General features: G+C 33.6%; 1 protein-coding gene across 1 annotated transcript in view; it reads right to left on the bottom strand.

The window, feature by feature from the left end:
• The window catches only part of LOC102890256 (probable ubiquitin carboxyl-terminal hydrolase FAF-X), a 113,385-nt gene that overhangs the window by 34,899 nt on the left and 59,861 nt on the right, over positions 1 to 18,625 (bottom strand). The window contains exons 15-21 of the mRNA XM_006917732.3: positions 15,299 to 15,386; positions 13,651 to 13,993; positions 12,611 to 12,706; positions 11,934 to 12,145; positions 10,598 to 10,838; positions 10,133 to 10,282; positions 9,358 to 9,478 (exon numbers count right to left, since the gene is read on the bottom strand). Coding sequence (XP_006917794.2) covers positions 9,358 to 9,478; positions 10,133 to 10,282; positions 10,598 to 10,838; positions 11,934 to 12,145; positions 12,611 to 12,706; positions 13,651 to 13,993; positions 15,299 to 15,386 — 1,251 coding nt within the window. The remainder of the gene's footprint in view (positions 1 to 9,357; positions 9,479 to 10,132; positions 10,283 to 10,597; positions 10,839 to 11,933; positions 12,146 to 12,610; positions 12,707 to 13,650; positions 13,994 to 15,298; positions 15,387 to 18,625) is intronic.

The following is an 18,625-nucleotide window of genomic DNA, read 5'->3' as shown; positions in this document are numbered from 1 at the left end:
TTCTCAATGCTAGCTGTTCTGTTAGTTTAGTTGTAACTTTGATGTGGTCATGGGAGGAAGCGAGCACAGCACTTACCTACTCTTCCATTTTGAACAGAAATCACTATATTATCTTTTATATAGTTTGAATTTTACTACTAAAAATTTATAGAAAACTTCTCCCTCATTTATGTAAGTACCTATATAGCATCCTTGATTTTGTTTCTTGGGCCACAAAGCATAAAATATTTACTATCTGACTTTCTACAGCAATAAAATTTCTAATGTCTATCCTAAAGACTTTACTGAAGTAAATGCTAAACAAGAATAAAAATGAAAAGGGAATGTAGTGACCTCACCTTTAGAAACAATAGGTTAAGGATAAGACATGGTACGTGCTAACCGCCATGTCTCACTTCTAGTTAGTTATCTGCTAAAAATTTGTTAACTAGAGGGATTTACTGGCCGGATCACTGCCTATAGGTACAAAATATTTTAACAATGACGCATTCTGCTTCTGTACCCCTGCTTGCTTACCCACCTCTTAGTTATCAGTTAATGAATGGAGGAGATATAGTCTTTTGTGTAAAAATTAAGGATGTGGGGGATGGAATCGAGGGCTTAAAACCTTTGTGCCCCTGCGTCTCGGGGCTACTCCTTGGCAAGGACAGCTGCCGGCTAATAAACTGTCTCTTGGATTAGAGCACTTGAGTTGGGCCTGGTTATTTCGGTCACAACAGGAAGATGGTAGACTAGGGAAAAGCAGGGTTCGTCTCCTTCTAGGTCTGCACTGAAAGTACAATCAGATTATAAAATAATCAACGTGGAGAATCACCTGAAGCCTAACTGATCATAACACCTACATCTGATAATATAAAGGAGCCACATCGAACCCAGTAAAAGGGGCAAAGTCATGAATCAGGCTGGACCTGCACCCATGGGTGGTGGAGGATCACTGGGAGGGAGAGTAAGGCTGTTGAAAAGAGAGTACTGGTCTTATCTGGAGGCTCTTTAGCCCAGGGTCCTAGCCCAGGGAAGAGGAAATTCTGGCCATGTGGGTGAGAAAGAAGGAGACTGAACCCTTAGACATCCCTTTGAATGACCCACACACAGGCTTTTTGACCTACGAACACTCACCCGGGACACTGGTGGTGGGTCAGAGGCTTGTGTGGGATTCATTCTGAGAAAGTCTGCATTTCCTTGCATCAGAATGAGGCAATCACCATTGTGCCTTAGTCTGGCTTCCCATAGGGTAATCTATAGACCGTGCCAGCTTGACGGTGCAGACCCCTCCCACAGAGCCATTAGTAGCCCGCCCGGCCCAACATGAAGATTGCCTGGGGCATTTGTTGCTGGATGGTTGTAAAGCCTTGTTCCTATAAAGGGCCAAGCATTCACAGAGGGCAGCCAGGCTCTAAGCCACATTTCAGAGATAGGATCAGGCAGATCACTGCTGCCAAACAAACTTAGGCAGATATTGGGGTCCTGTGGGCCAGTCCCAGACAGCAGCTGGTCTTGCTGTGATCTGGAACTTATGTGGGAACTTGTGAACAGTTACCAAAGTTGCAGCAAGAGTGAGGCTGTATTGACCTGAGACCCAGCTCCACCCTACCCACAAATTGTGCCAGACAATCCCACTGACAGTGAACTGCCACAGTTCTGCCTTTCCCCTCCCGTGAAAACCAATCCATACAGGCAACAAACTTTGGCTGGTTCAAGGTGTGCACTGCACAGAAATCAATGGCAGGCAGACCTTTGCTCCCTGCAGGAGTTGCAAGATTGTGTCAAGGGAGTACAAGATCTGTGGGACTGCCCCTGACAGCAGTTGGTCTCACTGTGATGTGTCTACAGCGGGAAGCCGAAGCACAAGTCTAGGCAAAACTGAGGCTGTACTGACTGAACAGACCTTGTCTGCCTGAGATCCTATATCACCGAAGCCACTCGGCTAGCACAGTGAGCACATTTCGAAGAAAACAGTTGTGGACAGACCACTGCTGCCTGTACAAGCTGCAGTCTCTTGAGCAGATTGCAGGTGTCTGTATTGGCCTGAAGGCCCTTGACTCCCTGAGCTCCTGCCCCATCTAGTATACCAAGTGCCTGCTGCACGGTGATAGGCAGCTGCCCCTGCCCTGGGATAGCGCATTTAGGCCCAGCGTGGGCAGTGGCTGATCTTGCTTTGAGTGGAAACTTGTACAGCGAGCCACTGAGACAGCACTGGCATGTAAACTGACACTATAGTGGAAGGGGGAAATTTACTCACTTGACTCAAGAGATTCCCAGGGTCCCGGCGCTACTCAACACACATATCACCCAGAGGCTAATCCAGTTTCAGAGTCTTATAGGCAACTGACGGGCAATGTCAGGCCTTGAGGAACACTGGTCCCTCTGCTAAATTGCCATAGGTCACGGACAGGGGATAATTGAGAGCAGCCTACAGTGTTATCTCTTTCACTTGCCTATAGATTCAGCATGAGCAACAACCATCAGCAGATCACTTTGTAGTTCTCACTGGGTAGCCCTGAGCAATCAAAAGCAGCGGCTGACCTTGGCTTACATGGGAACCCATCCCAAGGGGCCACAAAAACAATGCATCTGGAGGATGACTCCAGACCAAAACAGAGCAACTCCTAACTACTCTCATTAGTGATACACAAAAAGGGTGGTTGCAACAAGTACACTAGTCTGCTAGGGAAAATCTCACTTAGTGGAGTCAGTCCCCACACAACAACTCTTATCCTGAGGGTGCAGTTAATTCCCACAATTAGTTAGCCTGAGCATTAATCCCACCCACTGATCTACTAACAAAAATAAAGGCTTGGGGACAACAGAAGGTCACATCCAGAGCCGACAGCATAAGGGATCAAGGAGAGTGCGCCACTGGACCACACAGGACACCTTCCACAAAAGGCCATCTGGCCAAGGCTGAGAGACGAAGTATATATTCCTAACACATAGAAATAAACACAGAGAGGTTAATAAAATAAGAAAACAAAGAAACATACCATAAATGAAAGAAGAGAAGAAAATTCCAAAAAATAAGCTAAATGAAATGAAGGCAAGCAACCTACTTTGACAGAGTTCAAAATGGTTATAAAGATGCTCAACGAACTTATGTGGAGAAATGATGAACACAATGAGAATCTCAACAGCATAAAAAAAGAACAAAGAAACCATAAAAATGAACCAGACTGAAATGAGGACTACAGTAACTGAAATCAAGAATACACTAGGAGGATTCAACAGTAGATTCGATGAAGCAGAAGACTGAATCAGCGAATTGGAAGACAAGATAGCAGAAGAGAGCCAATCAATCAGAACAACAAAAAGAAAAAAGAATTTTAAAAAATGAGGATAGTTTAAGAGACCTCTGGGACAACATGAAACGTAAAAATATCTGGATCATAGGAGTACCTGAAGAGGAAGAAAGCAAGCAAGGTATTGAGACTCTATTTGAAGAAATAATGACAGAAAACTATTCTAACCTGGCAAAAGAATTAGACACACAAGTTCAGGAAGCACAAAGGGTCCCAAACAAGAAGAATTTAAACAGACCTACACACATCAAGACACATCATAAGTAAAATGCCAAAGGTCAAAGAAAAGGAATCTTAAAAGCAGCAAGAGAAAGGAAGCTCATTACTTACAAGGTATCCCCATAACACTGTCTGCTGACTTCTCAACGGAAACTTTGCAGGCCAGAAGGGAATGGCAAGAAATATTCAAGGTTATGAAAAACAAGAATCTACAACCATGCATAATTTACCCAGCAAGGCTTTCGATTAAAATGGAAAGTGAGAAAAAGAGCTTCCCAGACAGGAAAAAGCTTACGGAATTCATCACCAACAAGAAATGTTAAAGGGTATTCTGTAAAAAAAAAAAAAAAAAAAAAAAGGAGGAGAAAATATAGAAATAATAAATAAGAATAAAATGGCAGTAACAATGGACCTATCAGTAATCATTTTAAATGTAAACAGATTAAATGCTCCAATCAAAAGACATAGGGAAACCAAATGTATAAGAAAACAAGACTTATGCCTATGCTGTCTATAAGGGACCCACTTCAGATCAAACAACATTCACAGACTGAAAGTAAAGAGATAGGAAAAAAAAATTTCACCCAAACGGAAATGCAAAAAAAGCCAAGGTAGCAATATTTATATGAGATAAAAGAGACTTTAAAACAAAAGTTATCATAAGAGACCAAAAAAGGGCATTATATAATGATAAAAGGATTAATAAATAAAAGGACATAACCCTAGTAAACATATGTACATCCAACACAGCACCTATGTACATAAAGCAATTACTGACATAAAAGGAGAGATCAATAGTAATATATTCATAGTAAGAGACTTTAATACCTCATTGACACCAATGGACAGATCTTCCAAGCAAAGAATCAACAAGGAAACAATAAACTTAAAAAACACAAGGATCAACGGACTTAACAGATATTTTCAGAGCATTTTACCCCAAAGCAGCAAAATATATATTCTCAAATGCACATGGAACATTTTCAAGGACAGACCACATGTTAGGATACAAATCAAGTCTCAATAAATTTAAGAAAACAAATCATATCAACTGTCTTCTCTGATCACAACAGTATGAAACTAGGTAACAACTAAAAGAAAAATTAAAAAACACACAAACACATGGAGGCTAAATAACATGTTACTAAACAACGAATAGATTATTAATGAGATGGAGGAAAAAATCAAAACATACATACAGACAAATGAAAATGAAAACAGTCAAAATTTATGAGACACAGCAAAAGTAGTCCTAAGAGAGAAATTCATAGCAATATAGGCCTACCTCAAGAAACAAGAAAAAGCTTAAATAAACGATCTAACCTTACAATCAAAGGAACTAGAAAAAGAACAGCAAACAAAGCCCAAAGTGAATAGAAGGAAGGAAATAATAAAGATCAGAGAGGAAATAAATGAAATAGGGTCTAGAAAAACAAAACAAAGGATTAATGAAACCAAGAGCTGGTTCTTTGATAAGATAAACAAAATTGACAGATCCTTAGCCAGACTCATCATGGAAAAAAGAGGACTCAAATAAATAATATCAGAAATGAAAGAGGAGAAATAACCACAGACTCCACAGCAATACAATGGGTCATAAGAAAATACTACAAACAATTACACACCAACAAATAGTACGATCTGGAAAAATGGACACATTCTTAGAAATATGCAATCTCCCAAGACTGAGTCAAGAAGAAACAGAAAATCTGAACCAACAGATTACCACAAATGAAAAAGAATCAGTAATCCAAAACCTCCTAAAAAACAAAAGTCCTGGACCGGATGGCTTCATAGGCGAATTTTTACCAAACATTCAAAGAATTATCACCTATTCTTTTCAAACTATTCTAAAATATTCAAGAAGAACGAAGGCTCCCTAACTCCTTTTATGAGGCCACCATTACCTTGATTCCAAAACCAGACAAAGACATTACAAAAAAAGAAAACTACAGGCAAGTATCTCTCATGAACATTGAAGCAAAAATCCTTAATAAAATTAGCAATCTGAATTCAAGAACACATTAAAAATATCATATACCATGATCAAGTTGGATTTATGCCTGGGGTGCAGGTTGGTACAATATCCACAAATCAATTAATGTGATGATATACCACATTAACAAGTCAAAATAAAAACCATACAATCATGTCAATAGATGCAGAAAAAGCATTTGACAGAATCCAGCATCCATTTATCACAAAAACTCTCAGCAAAGTGGGAACAGAGTGAACATACCTCAACATAATAAAGGTCTCACAGGACAAACCTACAGCTAACAACATACTCAATTAGGAAAGGCTAAAAGCAGTTTCCTTAAGACCAGGAACAAGGCAAGGATGCTCACCTTCACCACGCCTCTTTGACACTGTATTGGAAGTCTTAGCCACAAAAAGAAAGAGAACAAAAAGGCATCCGAATTGCAAAGAAGTAAAACTCTCATTATTTGCCAATTACATGATGGTATATAGAGAAAACCCTAAAAATTCCACAAAAAAACTGTAAGAGCTGATCAATGAATTCACTAAAGTAGCAGGTTGCAAAATAAATATTCAGAAGTCAGTGGCATTTTAATACACCAATGATGAATTTTCCGAGAGAAATTAAGAAAACAATCCAAGTAACAATTGCACTGAAAATTATAAAATACCTGGGAATCACATTAACCAAGAAGGCAGAAGACCTGTTTTCAGAAAATTATAAGCCATTGAAAAAAGAAAGTGAAGAAGATACAAATAATGGAAGCATATAATGTGTTCACTGGTACAAAGAAATCAACATCGTAAAAATGGGCATACTACCCAAAACAATCTATAGATTCAGCACAATCCCTATCAAAATACCAATGGCATTTTTCAGAGGCTAAATCAAATAATCCTAAAATTTATATGAAGCCATAAAACCCAAATAGCCACAGCAATCTTGAGAAAAAAGAAAAAAGTAGCAGCTATGAATATCTGATATCAAAGTATATTACAAGGCTACCGTAATCAAAACAGCATGGTATTGGCATAAAAAAAGATACATTGATCAATGGAACAGAACAGAGAGCCCAGAAATAAATCCACGTCTATATGGTCACTTAATATATGTCAAAGGAGGTAAGAATATACAGTGGTATGAAAGACAGTCAGTTTCTTCAATTAATGGTGTGGGAAAACTGGACAGGTATATTAGACTATCTTCTTATACTGTATACAAGAAGAGACTCAAAATGGATTAGAGAGTTAAATATAAGACCTGTAACCATAAACTTCTAGAAGAAAACATAAGCAGTAAACTCTTTCATACTGCTAACAGTAATTTCTTTTTGGATATATCTTCTTGGGCAACGAAAACAAACAAACAAACAAAAAAATGGGACTATATCAAACTAAAAAGTTTTTGTACAGCAAAGGAAACCAACAAAACTACTGACAATAAGATATTCATTTATGATACAACTGATAAGAGGTTAATATCCAAAATTATAAAGAACTCAGCAACAAAACAAAAATAACAACAAATCCAATTTAAAAAATGAGCAGAAGACTTGAACAGATACTTGTCCAAAGAGGAATTAGAGATGGCTAATCGACATATGAAAGCATGCTCAAGGTCACTAATCATCAGAAAAATGCAAATTAAAACCAAAATGAGAAATCACATCACAACTGTCAGAATGGCTATCATCAATAAATCAAAAAACAACAAGTGTTGGTGAGAATGCAGAAAAAAGGGAACCCTCATATATTGTTGGTGGGACTGCAAATTGGTACAGCATCTATGGAAAACAGTATGGAGGTTTCTCAAAAAGTTAAAAGTGGATATACTTTTTGACCTACGAATTACACTTCTGGGTATTTATCCAAAGAAAACCAACAAAACAGTAATTCAAAAAGATCTATGCACTCCAATATTCATGGCAGCACAATTTACAATGGCCAAAATGTGGAAGGAACCCAAATGCCCATCAACAGACGATTGGATAAAGAAATTATGGTTCATATATACAATGGAATATTACTCAGCCATTAAAAAAATGACATCCTACAACATGGATGAACCTAGAGGTTATTATGTTGAGTGAAATAAGTCATACAAAGATAAATACCATATGATTTCACTTATATGCAGAATCTAGGGAACAAAAAAGAACACACTAATCATAAATGGACTTATAAATATAGTGGACAATTTGGTGACAGAGGGAAGAGGGTTGGGGGCTGGGAGAATGGGGTGAAGGGTTAAAATAGTACAAATTAGTAGTTAATAGTTGGTCACAGGGATGGGGAGCTTGGCAGAGGGAATGCAGTTAGCATTAATATTATGGCTAGGTGGAGGGCCAGGGGAAGGAGAGAGCAATTGGGGGGATCGTTTTATGAACTATATAGATATCTAACCAATGTACTGTATACTTGAAACTAATTTAAATAAACTAAAAGTAATAGTAATAAAAGAATAGAGATGAATCTTGACTGAAGTCAATTAGGTAACAGAAATATGTCAATATTAATTTTCTGGTTTAGATATTTAAATTGTTATATTGGAGAATGTCTGTTTGAAGAAAATACATATTACCATTTTGAGAGATGAGAGGACATCAAACACATTATTCTCATTTGGCTGAAAGAAGAAATGTTCTTTGTACTGTACTTCCTACTTTTCTGTAATTTTTTGAGTATTTCAGTAACAAAAATACAAATATGGTTTTGCAGAACATGAGGTTTAGGGGAACAAAACAAATAATAGCGGAAACACTGTAAAATTTATAAAGTAAAAACAACTACATGGATAGAACAGAAAAAGATCATAAAAATGTAACAATAACAAAGGCAAAAAAGTCAGTGAAATAATTATACCTATAAAATTGTCTAAAAAAATGAAAAGAGAACAAGGCAAAATGGCAAGAGGGATAAAGAAAATCCATTTGCAAATTCTAAATCATAACACATTTCCAAAAGCACAAAGAGAAAAAAATGAAGAAAGAAAAAAACAAATCTTTTACTCATGAAGCAATTAACTAATTTTGACTGACAAGGTATACTGAGTATCTAATACCAAAGAAAACACAAACAAAATATCTACACAAATGTATTTAAGAGTTAAGAACTTGAGAGTTAAAAAAAAAAGCTCCCAGAAAGAAAGAGAGTAAACATACAAATGACTTCAATATTCCCACCAGCCAGTAATTATAATGGAATAAATTTTCAACTTTCAATTTTTTTCAAATAAAAAAAACCAAAACACAGGATTCTCTACTGCAAGTGAGTGTTTCGCTGCGTTCACATCTGTAGTCTCAAAGGAAAAAATAAAAGCCTGCTTCTTATATCCATTTTAGAACATGCTTCAGCAAAATGAGGGCTGATTCAAGAATTCTCGAGACAATGGAGTACAACACATTCTACCATATGAAACTTGTATAAATAAGTTCAAGAACAATAATTGGATTAAAGAGAACACCAGACAGGTGCAGAAGAAAATACCTGAGAAAATATAACACACATGACCATGTGGAAAACTGTTTTAAGAAATTACTGGAAATGTGGAAAATTTATTAATTTCTTAGAAAACTAAGCAAATGAAAGGGGGAAATTTAAAAATCTAGTATATACATGCATGGGTAATGTATGATACTGTAATATATTCATATCGCTTTTTAAAAATGTTAACATGTTATTTAGTACAGTATTTCCATAATATTTATGTAGTCTTAAAAATGTAATAGATTTAACTAAAAATTGTGAGATGATCAGAAAAGGATGTCAGTATATAAGAATAAGTTTTCGCTAAAGAACCTAAGTCTGTATATAATACGTAAAAAATGTCAGGTGATATTTAAAGAAAGCTAGGCAATATTCTTACCTGGTGGCATAAGTTTCATGAGTACTCTTGCTCCATCTCTAAGAGGTGGCATATTCAGATTGCTACCTAAGTCTGCAACTTGCCAAAGGAAAGAGATGTATCTAGGATGCAGTGACATTATCTGAAATATAGAATACAAAAACATTTACCTATGAATTATGTCAAAAACACTTTTTATTCAAATTAACCTACTCATTCTTCCTAAAGAACTTTTCTACTTGTCAATTAGAACATTTACAGATGCCATTTTTTTTTTACCTGAAATAATCTGCTAACGCTATCTTTTCACCTTTACAAATCCACTGATTCTTCATGATGCAAACTTAATTAGGTTTTAACTTTCCTAAAGTAATTTGAGTAATTTTGTTGAAAGGCATCCTGCTGTTTTGTAAACTATGGAACTCAGATGCTGTTTATTACAAAAGGCACTTCACTCCAAAAGGTAACGGTAGCTGTTAAATTTCTAATTCAATAGTTGCAGGGACCTAAATCCCTCTGATAATATGTAATAATATTTTTCTAGAGGTATATATATTTAATAATACTATAATTTGTTACTAGATTAATTCTATGCAAACATAATACTATACTTTGGAAATTTTTATTTTAAATTCCAACAAATGTGACTACATCCAAAAATTAATAGTTAACTGTATATTTATTTTACATTTTCCCAAGTCATGAAATGAATAAATTCCTCAGAAAAAAACCATTTTACACATTTTTTTGTATTCCCAAAGAAGAGTGTAATATCTTCTGTGTAGCAGCTACTTACCACTCCAGGCAAACAACATTCTACTTCTGGATTGGGACCATGACTATAGTGGTTACAATGGTTTCCAGGAGATCCAGCTGAAGAATCAGAAGAACTATCAGGGCTTGAAGGCATATTGGAACTTACTTGTGTAAGTTTGGCTGTAATTACCTGCAGGTGAAAGTATTTATTAGTAGCAAAGACAAGGGAAAATATTTGCAAACAGAACAGCAACTAGACATAACAAAAGGCTAAAAAATGTGTTGTGTTTTAACTTTTCAAATAATCTTTAAAAGTACTATTTAACATAACCACTGGGTAGTTTATTTCCTACACTGTGTCAAGGTATCTGTCTTATTCAGGGCTATAACCCAAACATCTAACACAGAAGACTGAACGAAACAGATACTCAGTAAGCACTGAATAAATAAAAATAACCTCCATCTTTAATATTTGGGGGACTATTTGAAAATTACATGTACTTACTGATTTATCTTTTAAGTTTAATTGTCCAATTAGCTTTCTATCATCTTCAGAGTCTATAAGCTCACCACCCACAAACAGTTCAATTTTTGTGTGGGCTACATTTGCTTTTATACGACTGATAATACATCGTCGTACTGAACCAACGGTATCATTTGTATGAGACCATATATCCAAGTCATCAACCTGTCTACCATGGTTTGGAAATCGAACTATAAGAGAGAGGTGTTTACCACGAAATGCTCTGAAAAAAAAATTAAAAACAAGAAAAAAATACACAATGAAATTTAGCAGATTGTCAAGAACATAAAGCAGAGAATTTAATATTTTTTCTATTAAGAAGGATATAATTCAACTTATTTTGTTTTTAGGCTACTGAAAATAATTTTTTAAACTATAAACACCATAATTAATCTTGGAAACACACAAAATTATATTCCATTGCTGTTCATCTTGTCTCCAGGACAGGAGAACAAAAGACTTGCATTTATGATAATTTATAACAGATGAGTAACACGTGTTAATTTTAAGCTACAAACTCTCAATTCACTAAGGTTGTTTTTAAACGTGGAAGAGATGAGCTCCAGCTTGAAAGTATCATATCAACAAATACGTTAAAATTGCTGTTTCTACTAAAAATTTGTAAAAATTCTTAAAAACAGAATTCAAAAATATTTATCTTGGTATAGTCTCCTATGTAAGATGTAAAATAAAAATCATATTTAACATGCAATTTTATTTTACATACCTGTGGTATATTCTATAAACTTTCCCCAAACTAGAAATGTCATTTAACAATTATAAAATAATTATTTACTTAATTTATGATGATTTATATCACATAATATAGAATCATATAATTATGATTATACTAAAGTATGATTTAGCAAATTATTTACCTTATAAGTTTCTGAATTTAAAGATATTTTAAGCAAGGACCATTTAAAAATATTCTTTCATGTATGCTACATAAGCAGCTTTTAAGAACTTTAAGAATTTTATTTTTAACAATGTGAAAGAATTACATCAAAATAAAAACATGCCAACTACAGAATACCAGTGCTACACTTAATGGGTGATAACTGCTTGTAGCAATAAAAGAAAAAAGAGAAACTTAATGAGAATGCCTCTCCAAAATACACTTCAAAACTTTGTTAAAAAATTATTTGTAAGGAGTATTTTTTTAAAAGATAGTATACTGAAATGCAGAAGTAAAACTTTATTTACTGTCCTTTTAACCTTTACCTTAGGAAAGTAATAATAATATTACTTTCCTAATTAACTGGCTAAAAAAATAAAAAACTGCAAATGGATACTTTTAGGACAATTTCTTACAAACCTTGACATAGGTAGAATTGTTCTTTCCTCATGATAATCACTGTCACATTCATTTATGTACTCCCTTAAAACAGTTAATACTCGAACCATTCGAATAGCTTCCTGTCTTGCACAATTAACACTGTCTTTGTCACCATCCAAAACACACAATGTATCATATGAGACTTTCAAACGATCAAAGCAAGACTGAATGAAGTCTTCATGAATAACCACCTATAAGAAGCCAAATACAGCTCAAGTTGTTTTGAAATATAAAATTTAAATACAATATTAATCCAATTAGACAGTAAAACTGCAACTTAAAGGTAACTTGTAATCACATTATATTTAACCAGTAATAAAACACAAAATCTAATATTAAGAAAATAAGCAAGTGTAAGTAATTTATTTTTTTAAACCACCTTCTGGACTGAGTGTCATAGTAAGTCAAATTCTTGGTTATCCCAACATAAAAAAAGTAATTATATTCAAAATAATCCTAACAGACTAAAGATAACTATTAAGGCAATGTTCATTGAGTCAGCATTTTGTAAGGAACAAATGTGGATTAAATACTTAAGTATTATCTGACAAGAGTTAAATTTCTAGTTCTTCAATTAATCTTAAGTTTAAAATGATTCACTTAAAGATTACTTTCAACATAATTATTATAAAGTTTTCATGTAGTTTGATCCTTACCTGATTAACCTGCAACCTGGGGCCAAGGTTTGTGTATATTTCTTTAAGGAGATCTATAGCTCTATTGGCAATGTCATCATTACTTTGAATCACCACCTAGACCCAAAAATTATAGCGTAAGTAATATTCAAGATATATTTTAATTTGGCACTTAAATTCATATGTTGATTATTTTTTAATACAGAAAAAGCAATACTATCAACTTCAGTAATTTCTGCACATCCTTATCAATTACCTAAGTAAATCAGAGATTTTCAAAATATGTTTAGAATCCTAGAGCTTTAAAAGTTTTTCAGGGCTGACACTGTAAGAGGTTTGGGGAGGGAAAATAAAAGGAATAAGGAGAGATTGAGCAGAGAAAAGAACAACTTTCATTTCTTACATTAACTAGCATTATACACTTTTTTACTTACAGGAGTTACTGCTGTTTAAAAATATCTGAAAACACTAATTCTAATAAAAGACCACGTCAAACATTTTAGCCTACCTGTGGTATGCAAAGAAAACAATTCCACATCTAAAATACAATATAAGCTGAAACAATATATAATAGATTAGATTTCTAAAAGATTTACCTTTCAAAATAGAAACGTTAGCCTTGAAAAGAATAGCATTTTAATCTCCAAGTACTTAAATATATCAGAAACTAAAGTGTCAATACAGACATAAAATTCACTCCTCTTCCATTATTCATTTTGGCTTTAAATTTACAATAAACTGCAAGATCTAATAACGTAAGTATGGAAGACAATAACATATAGGTAGACAATGGTTAGCGCACTTAGAATTTTTTAAGAAGCATTGGAAAACTGGTGGCAGATGGTGAAAAAGCAAATAAAGAAAAAAACAGAGCTACTGGCAAACAGAAGTTATATAACAAGAAGCTAGAGATGAGCAATTATTCCTTCCAGATTCCCAAGATAAACATCAGGGCAGGATCAATACATACAGGCAAAACTATGACTCCTTAATGGTTGTTTTTTTTTTAAACCCACCCCAGATACAATGTTTGTAAACAAGAGTTTCCACTTCTCACTCACCTTCCAAAGGTAGTCTAATCCTATCAGTTCCAAATCATCCATCATATAGGATCTTCTTTTTGCTACTAGTTTCCCTTCTCGACAATTAACAGCTTTGAAGAATCGTTCAAAACATTTCATTCCATTTTCAGTTAACAGAGAAGGATCAAGTTGAAGCACATTACTTTCAAAAAAGTCCTTATTAATGTCAGGATCTAAGTCTGGTTCATCCCCCATTAACTTGGAATACCATTTAAAACAGGCTTCACGATCACAGAGGTAAACTGCATTCTCTGCTAAGCATTTCCATATTTGTTTTGCTTGAGGAGCACAGAGCCACAACTGGCCATCCTTCAGTAAAAATCTTGGAAAATTTTAAGAAACAAGTAATTAGATCTTTATTATTTTATCCTCACACAATTCACTTTGAAATGCCTGAAATAATACATTTATCAGTTACATTTTAATTATAGGTGAAAAAGGTATTCTTATAAAAGCTGGTAGTAAATAAATACCATGTATTAATTCATTTAACAAGCATATTTATGGGGCAACTGTAAAATTTCAAGAAATTCTGTTAGATGACTCGACCTATATATTAAAGTTTTTTCCTCTCTCTCAAGAAGTTCAACCTCTGAAACCAGAAAGTGATTTAGCTACCTGCTTATGTATGATTTCACTAGAAAATGAGGTGTAACACTTAGTGACTTTCAGATAACTAAATGTTGTTAGGAAATAAAGCTTCTTCACATTAAAAATGTCAAGGCAGTTAAAAAATTAAAGAACACTACATCATTTCAATCTGAGAAAAATTCTAGTCATCAAATTTTATTTGAAGTTGATCTAAAATAATCAGATCAACAGAGATTATAAAATTCTTAAACATAACTACGTAATGAATTAGAAAATAAACTATGTCAATGTAAATGTTTCTCTATAAATTATTACACAGTTCAACAGAAATAGTATCCAACATAAACTAAAAAGAAAATCTCCAAAAATATATATGAAAGTAATAAATGCAATAGATTTTATGAAAAGCTGATAGTTTTGGCATTTATCATATGTGCTTTATTCACTTTGATTTATTTACATTTCTAAGAAATATCTCACAATTTAAGCTGTTATATATCCATAGACACATATGTCATTAAAAGCTAAAATTCAGCTTAAGACTATCTTTATCTTTTTCTTAAAAGATAGGCAATTTTTCCTTTTACTCATGGGAAATAATGTTCCTCCCTATACGACCTTTAAGTTGTCTTTATCAGGCATTGTTAGAATAAACAAAGAACCAAAACACACAACCACCTGCTCCATTCTGCCCATGATAATAGCATTTAATGAAAATTGTTCCCTAGCTGATTGTTTTTGTGCCCTATAGTTCAAAGTTCGAAAATGTACAAAGAATAAAATTTTATTTCTAACATAAACTCTATTTGAAGATGTATTTTCTTGGGGAAAAAAAAAAAAGGGTTAGCCAGTAATTAAAAAGTATTTTAAAATCAAGACAGAGAAAACATGACATTAACTCTTGAAAATGGTTCTTATGTGGGAAAGTATTCAGCTGCTGAGTGGCATGGCCAACTATAAGACAGTGACAAAGAATGTTAACACTGCATTCCTATGAGTACCTTAAAAAGATTAGCACCAATTGTTTAAAACCAACCTAAGGAAGTTAAGCCGTTCTTGGACTTCTTGAACATGACTATACCTACTTCCAAGTCTCACCGTTTGTGGGTCATAGTCCTCATGGTCTGCAAATCAACAAAAATGATGCATTATGCACATGTATATCTACATCACTGCTGACTTTAACCAAAGGAAATTAAGAAGTCAATAATCACTTATCATTAATATGCAACCTGTATAAAAGTTACTGACATATATCTAATTCACAAAAAATATACTTTTTATACAAAGGAATATATAATCTGCTGAATATGCCATCAAAAATAATTTTCAGCATCACCTGTCCCTTTCATTCTTCACATATACTGAATTAATTTCTGAGTACAGTCTATAATTTCCCCTTTATTTGTCCTTATGTTATACTAAAACTTGTCATTTAATAAAAAAGTATTTTAGCTTATAAAAATCTAGAGAGCATTCATAGAAAAATTAGGGTGACAGAAGCTATTATATTTGATAAAATTGTCATACATTACCAGACTATGAATGTGTCAGATATTTAAAATAACCTACCCTCCCATTATGATTGCAAATACATATGTTGGTTACTAGGCCTAGCGTAGGCTGGAAATCCTTTATTAAATTACAAAATTAGTAAGTACTTTGGACTTACTTTATTAGATTTATATGCTGGTTGAAAAGTTCTGTTTGTCAATTTAAAAGCAAAGAAAAAAATTAAAAATATTTACTATCCTAAAAATACTATGTATAGTGTTTTGTATATAATGATTTGCATGTAATGATTCATTCAAAAAGGTAAAACTCAACTGAAATATGGGTTTACAATGTAAAAAAACATGTCTTAAAAAAGGTTGTTCATTCAGTATCAAGCTAAATAAGTCACAAAAATGTTTTTAAATGAGATACAGCCCTCTGCCTGGAAATGACTGAATTGACTGGTGGGTGGAACAGAACACAGTGAAAATAAATACCTCCAACATAAGCTGTCAGTCACTCAAAAATCAAACACTTTCATTTCAAAATTTTGAAGTTTTAATTTGGAAATTATGTAATGCCTCTTTAATAATAAACAGTAATATTTCTCAGCTATAGACCTCTGAGAACTTGTATAATGATGCCAAAGAATTCTAACTGTAAGAGCTCCTTCTGATATTGGTAAAAGCAACCCAACTCTTCAAAATGGCAAGATTTTTAATACCAGAGAAACTTCAATTAAAAGTAAAATCTTAGCTTGCTATTTAAATGGAACATGTATCCAGGTGTGGATATGATTAAAAAAATAAGGAGCCTACATATTATTGACTGTTCTGTACTTCCATATGCTGAGCATTTGCCAGCAGTTTTAAATCTTATTGCTTATATGCTTGAAAGTCATCAACTGCACCAAAACTCAAGCCTTTAAAATTGTAGAAATTATCTGCTACTACAAACAAGTTTTCTGGCTTTTCAGAGCACTTACCTTAAGGCATCTGAGTAAACTTTGGACTGCCACTTTAACTATTTCTTAATATTAAAGCCTTTTACCTAAAACCTTTTGTGTGTATGCTTACTGGCAAAAAAATTTTCCCCCGTAGGTGTTGGGAGGAGCACAGTGCAACTCTAACTTTTGATAAAATTTCAAACTTATAAATGAAATGTAGTAATAATACAAGGAACTATTCTTTATCCAAATAAATCAACTGTTTACATTTTGCTCATGTTTTATCAATATCTCATCATACAAATTTGTATTACTATTGTGAACCACTTGAAGATAAAATATATGCCACTTTACTCCTTAAAACCAGATTTCCTAATAAGAACATATCCACAGCACACTTATCTGAATTTAAGATTAATAAAAGACTATTATGTGATCCATCATAATTTATATTCAAATCTCATTAACTGTCCCATTAATATCATTTATGCTTTCCTTTTTCCTAGGCTAGAATCAAATCTAGGCTCACACACCGCATGTAGCTGTTTTCTTTAACCTGGAATGTCCTTATTTCTTTGTTATTTATCTTGAACATTTTAATGAGTAATTAAATGCAACTCAAGTTTGCTTCACGTTTCCTCTAGTTAAATTCAGGTTGTGAATTTTTTGCAAAAAATATCACAAATCTAATCTATATAGTTCTCACATTGGTATCAGAAGTGATGATGTCAGCTTGTCTCAATATTAATAACGTTAATTTAGATCACTTAGTTAAGGTGTTTCCACCAAGTTTTTCCACTGAAAAGTTATTCTGATACCAAATCAGTATTCTGGTGCTCATAATTTCTCTCTCACACTAATTTAATAATCTATTATTTTTCCTCCTACATTTTCAGTTAACATTCTTCTTCCATCTATTCTTCTCCAAGTATTTATATGATGAAAAGGTTATGATCCATGGTATAATAGTTTTGATGCTCAAACTCACAAACTTAGCAAGTGAGAGCCGAATCTTATGTATTTGCTACATGCCGATATAATTCTCCGAAAACTCTTTCTAATATAAAAATGTTCAAGTTTCATTTTGTACTTTCCTGCTGTAGGTCAGTTATTTCTCCAAAGACCCATCTGCTTAGCAAAATTAGTAATACCAGGCAAAAATAATTTTTAAAGTACAAGGACTCACAAATATTTAGCAGTACTTCATGGCTCACATGTGGAAATTAGGCAGAGCAAGTAAGTGAACCGAACTCAGGATGTGCATTCTCTTAACAATGCACAATTACTGAATGACACTTGTAAGAGACCTGTGTTTTTTTTAGCAAATGGTTCTGCAAACAGTCAGACAGATGCCGTAACAACAGCAGTGAATGGTAGGTTACTACCTACCATGCAAACTGGCAATCCTTAAAAAACCCACAGGTTTAAGTGAATTGCAATGTGTACTATAAATAGTATAAGTCCTATAAACTTTGTCCAGATATCAAAGAAAAGAACACATAAAAACTCAAGTATAAATCAGTATAAAGGGTCTCTACCTAAGTGTTTTATACTTTGAAATTTTTAAAACACTAGAAAGATTTAAAAATATAGGATTCAGAAGTACTGGTGCATAAATTCACTAAGAAGCAGTCAATAAAACTTTAACATGTATAAAAGTTGGAAAAAATTTTAGTAAGTTACTTTGTTATCTAAGATACTGGGAAAGCAGAGGTATAATTAGGTGACCATGCCACTGGGGAAATAATTTTTTCAACACCAAAGACTATAATATAGTCATGGCAAATGCCTAATACTAAGAAAATAAAACTGAGAAAACATCTGTGAACTGCAGGAACCTCACATTATCTTGTGACATATTTTCTCACATGCTTCAGGTGATCTGCTTCTTATAGAATGTTTATGTTGGTAATAGTTTTATAT

Source organism: Pteropus alecto, unplaced genomic scaffold, assembly GCF_000325575.1.
Source record: "Pteropus alecto unplaced genomic scaffold, ASM32557v1 scaffold477, whole genome shotgun sequence".
NCBI classification, from domain to species: domain Eukaryota; kingdom Metazoa; phylum Chordata; class Mammalia; order Chiroptera; family Pteropodidae; genus Pteropus; species Pteropus alecto.
This window is presented reverse-complemented; position numbering and strand designations above follow the sequence as displayed.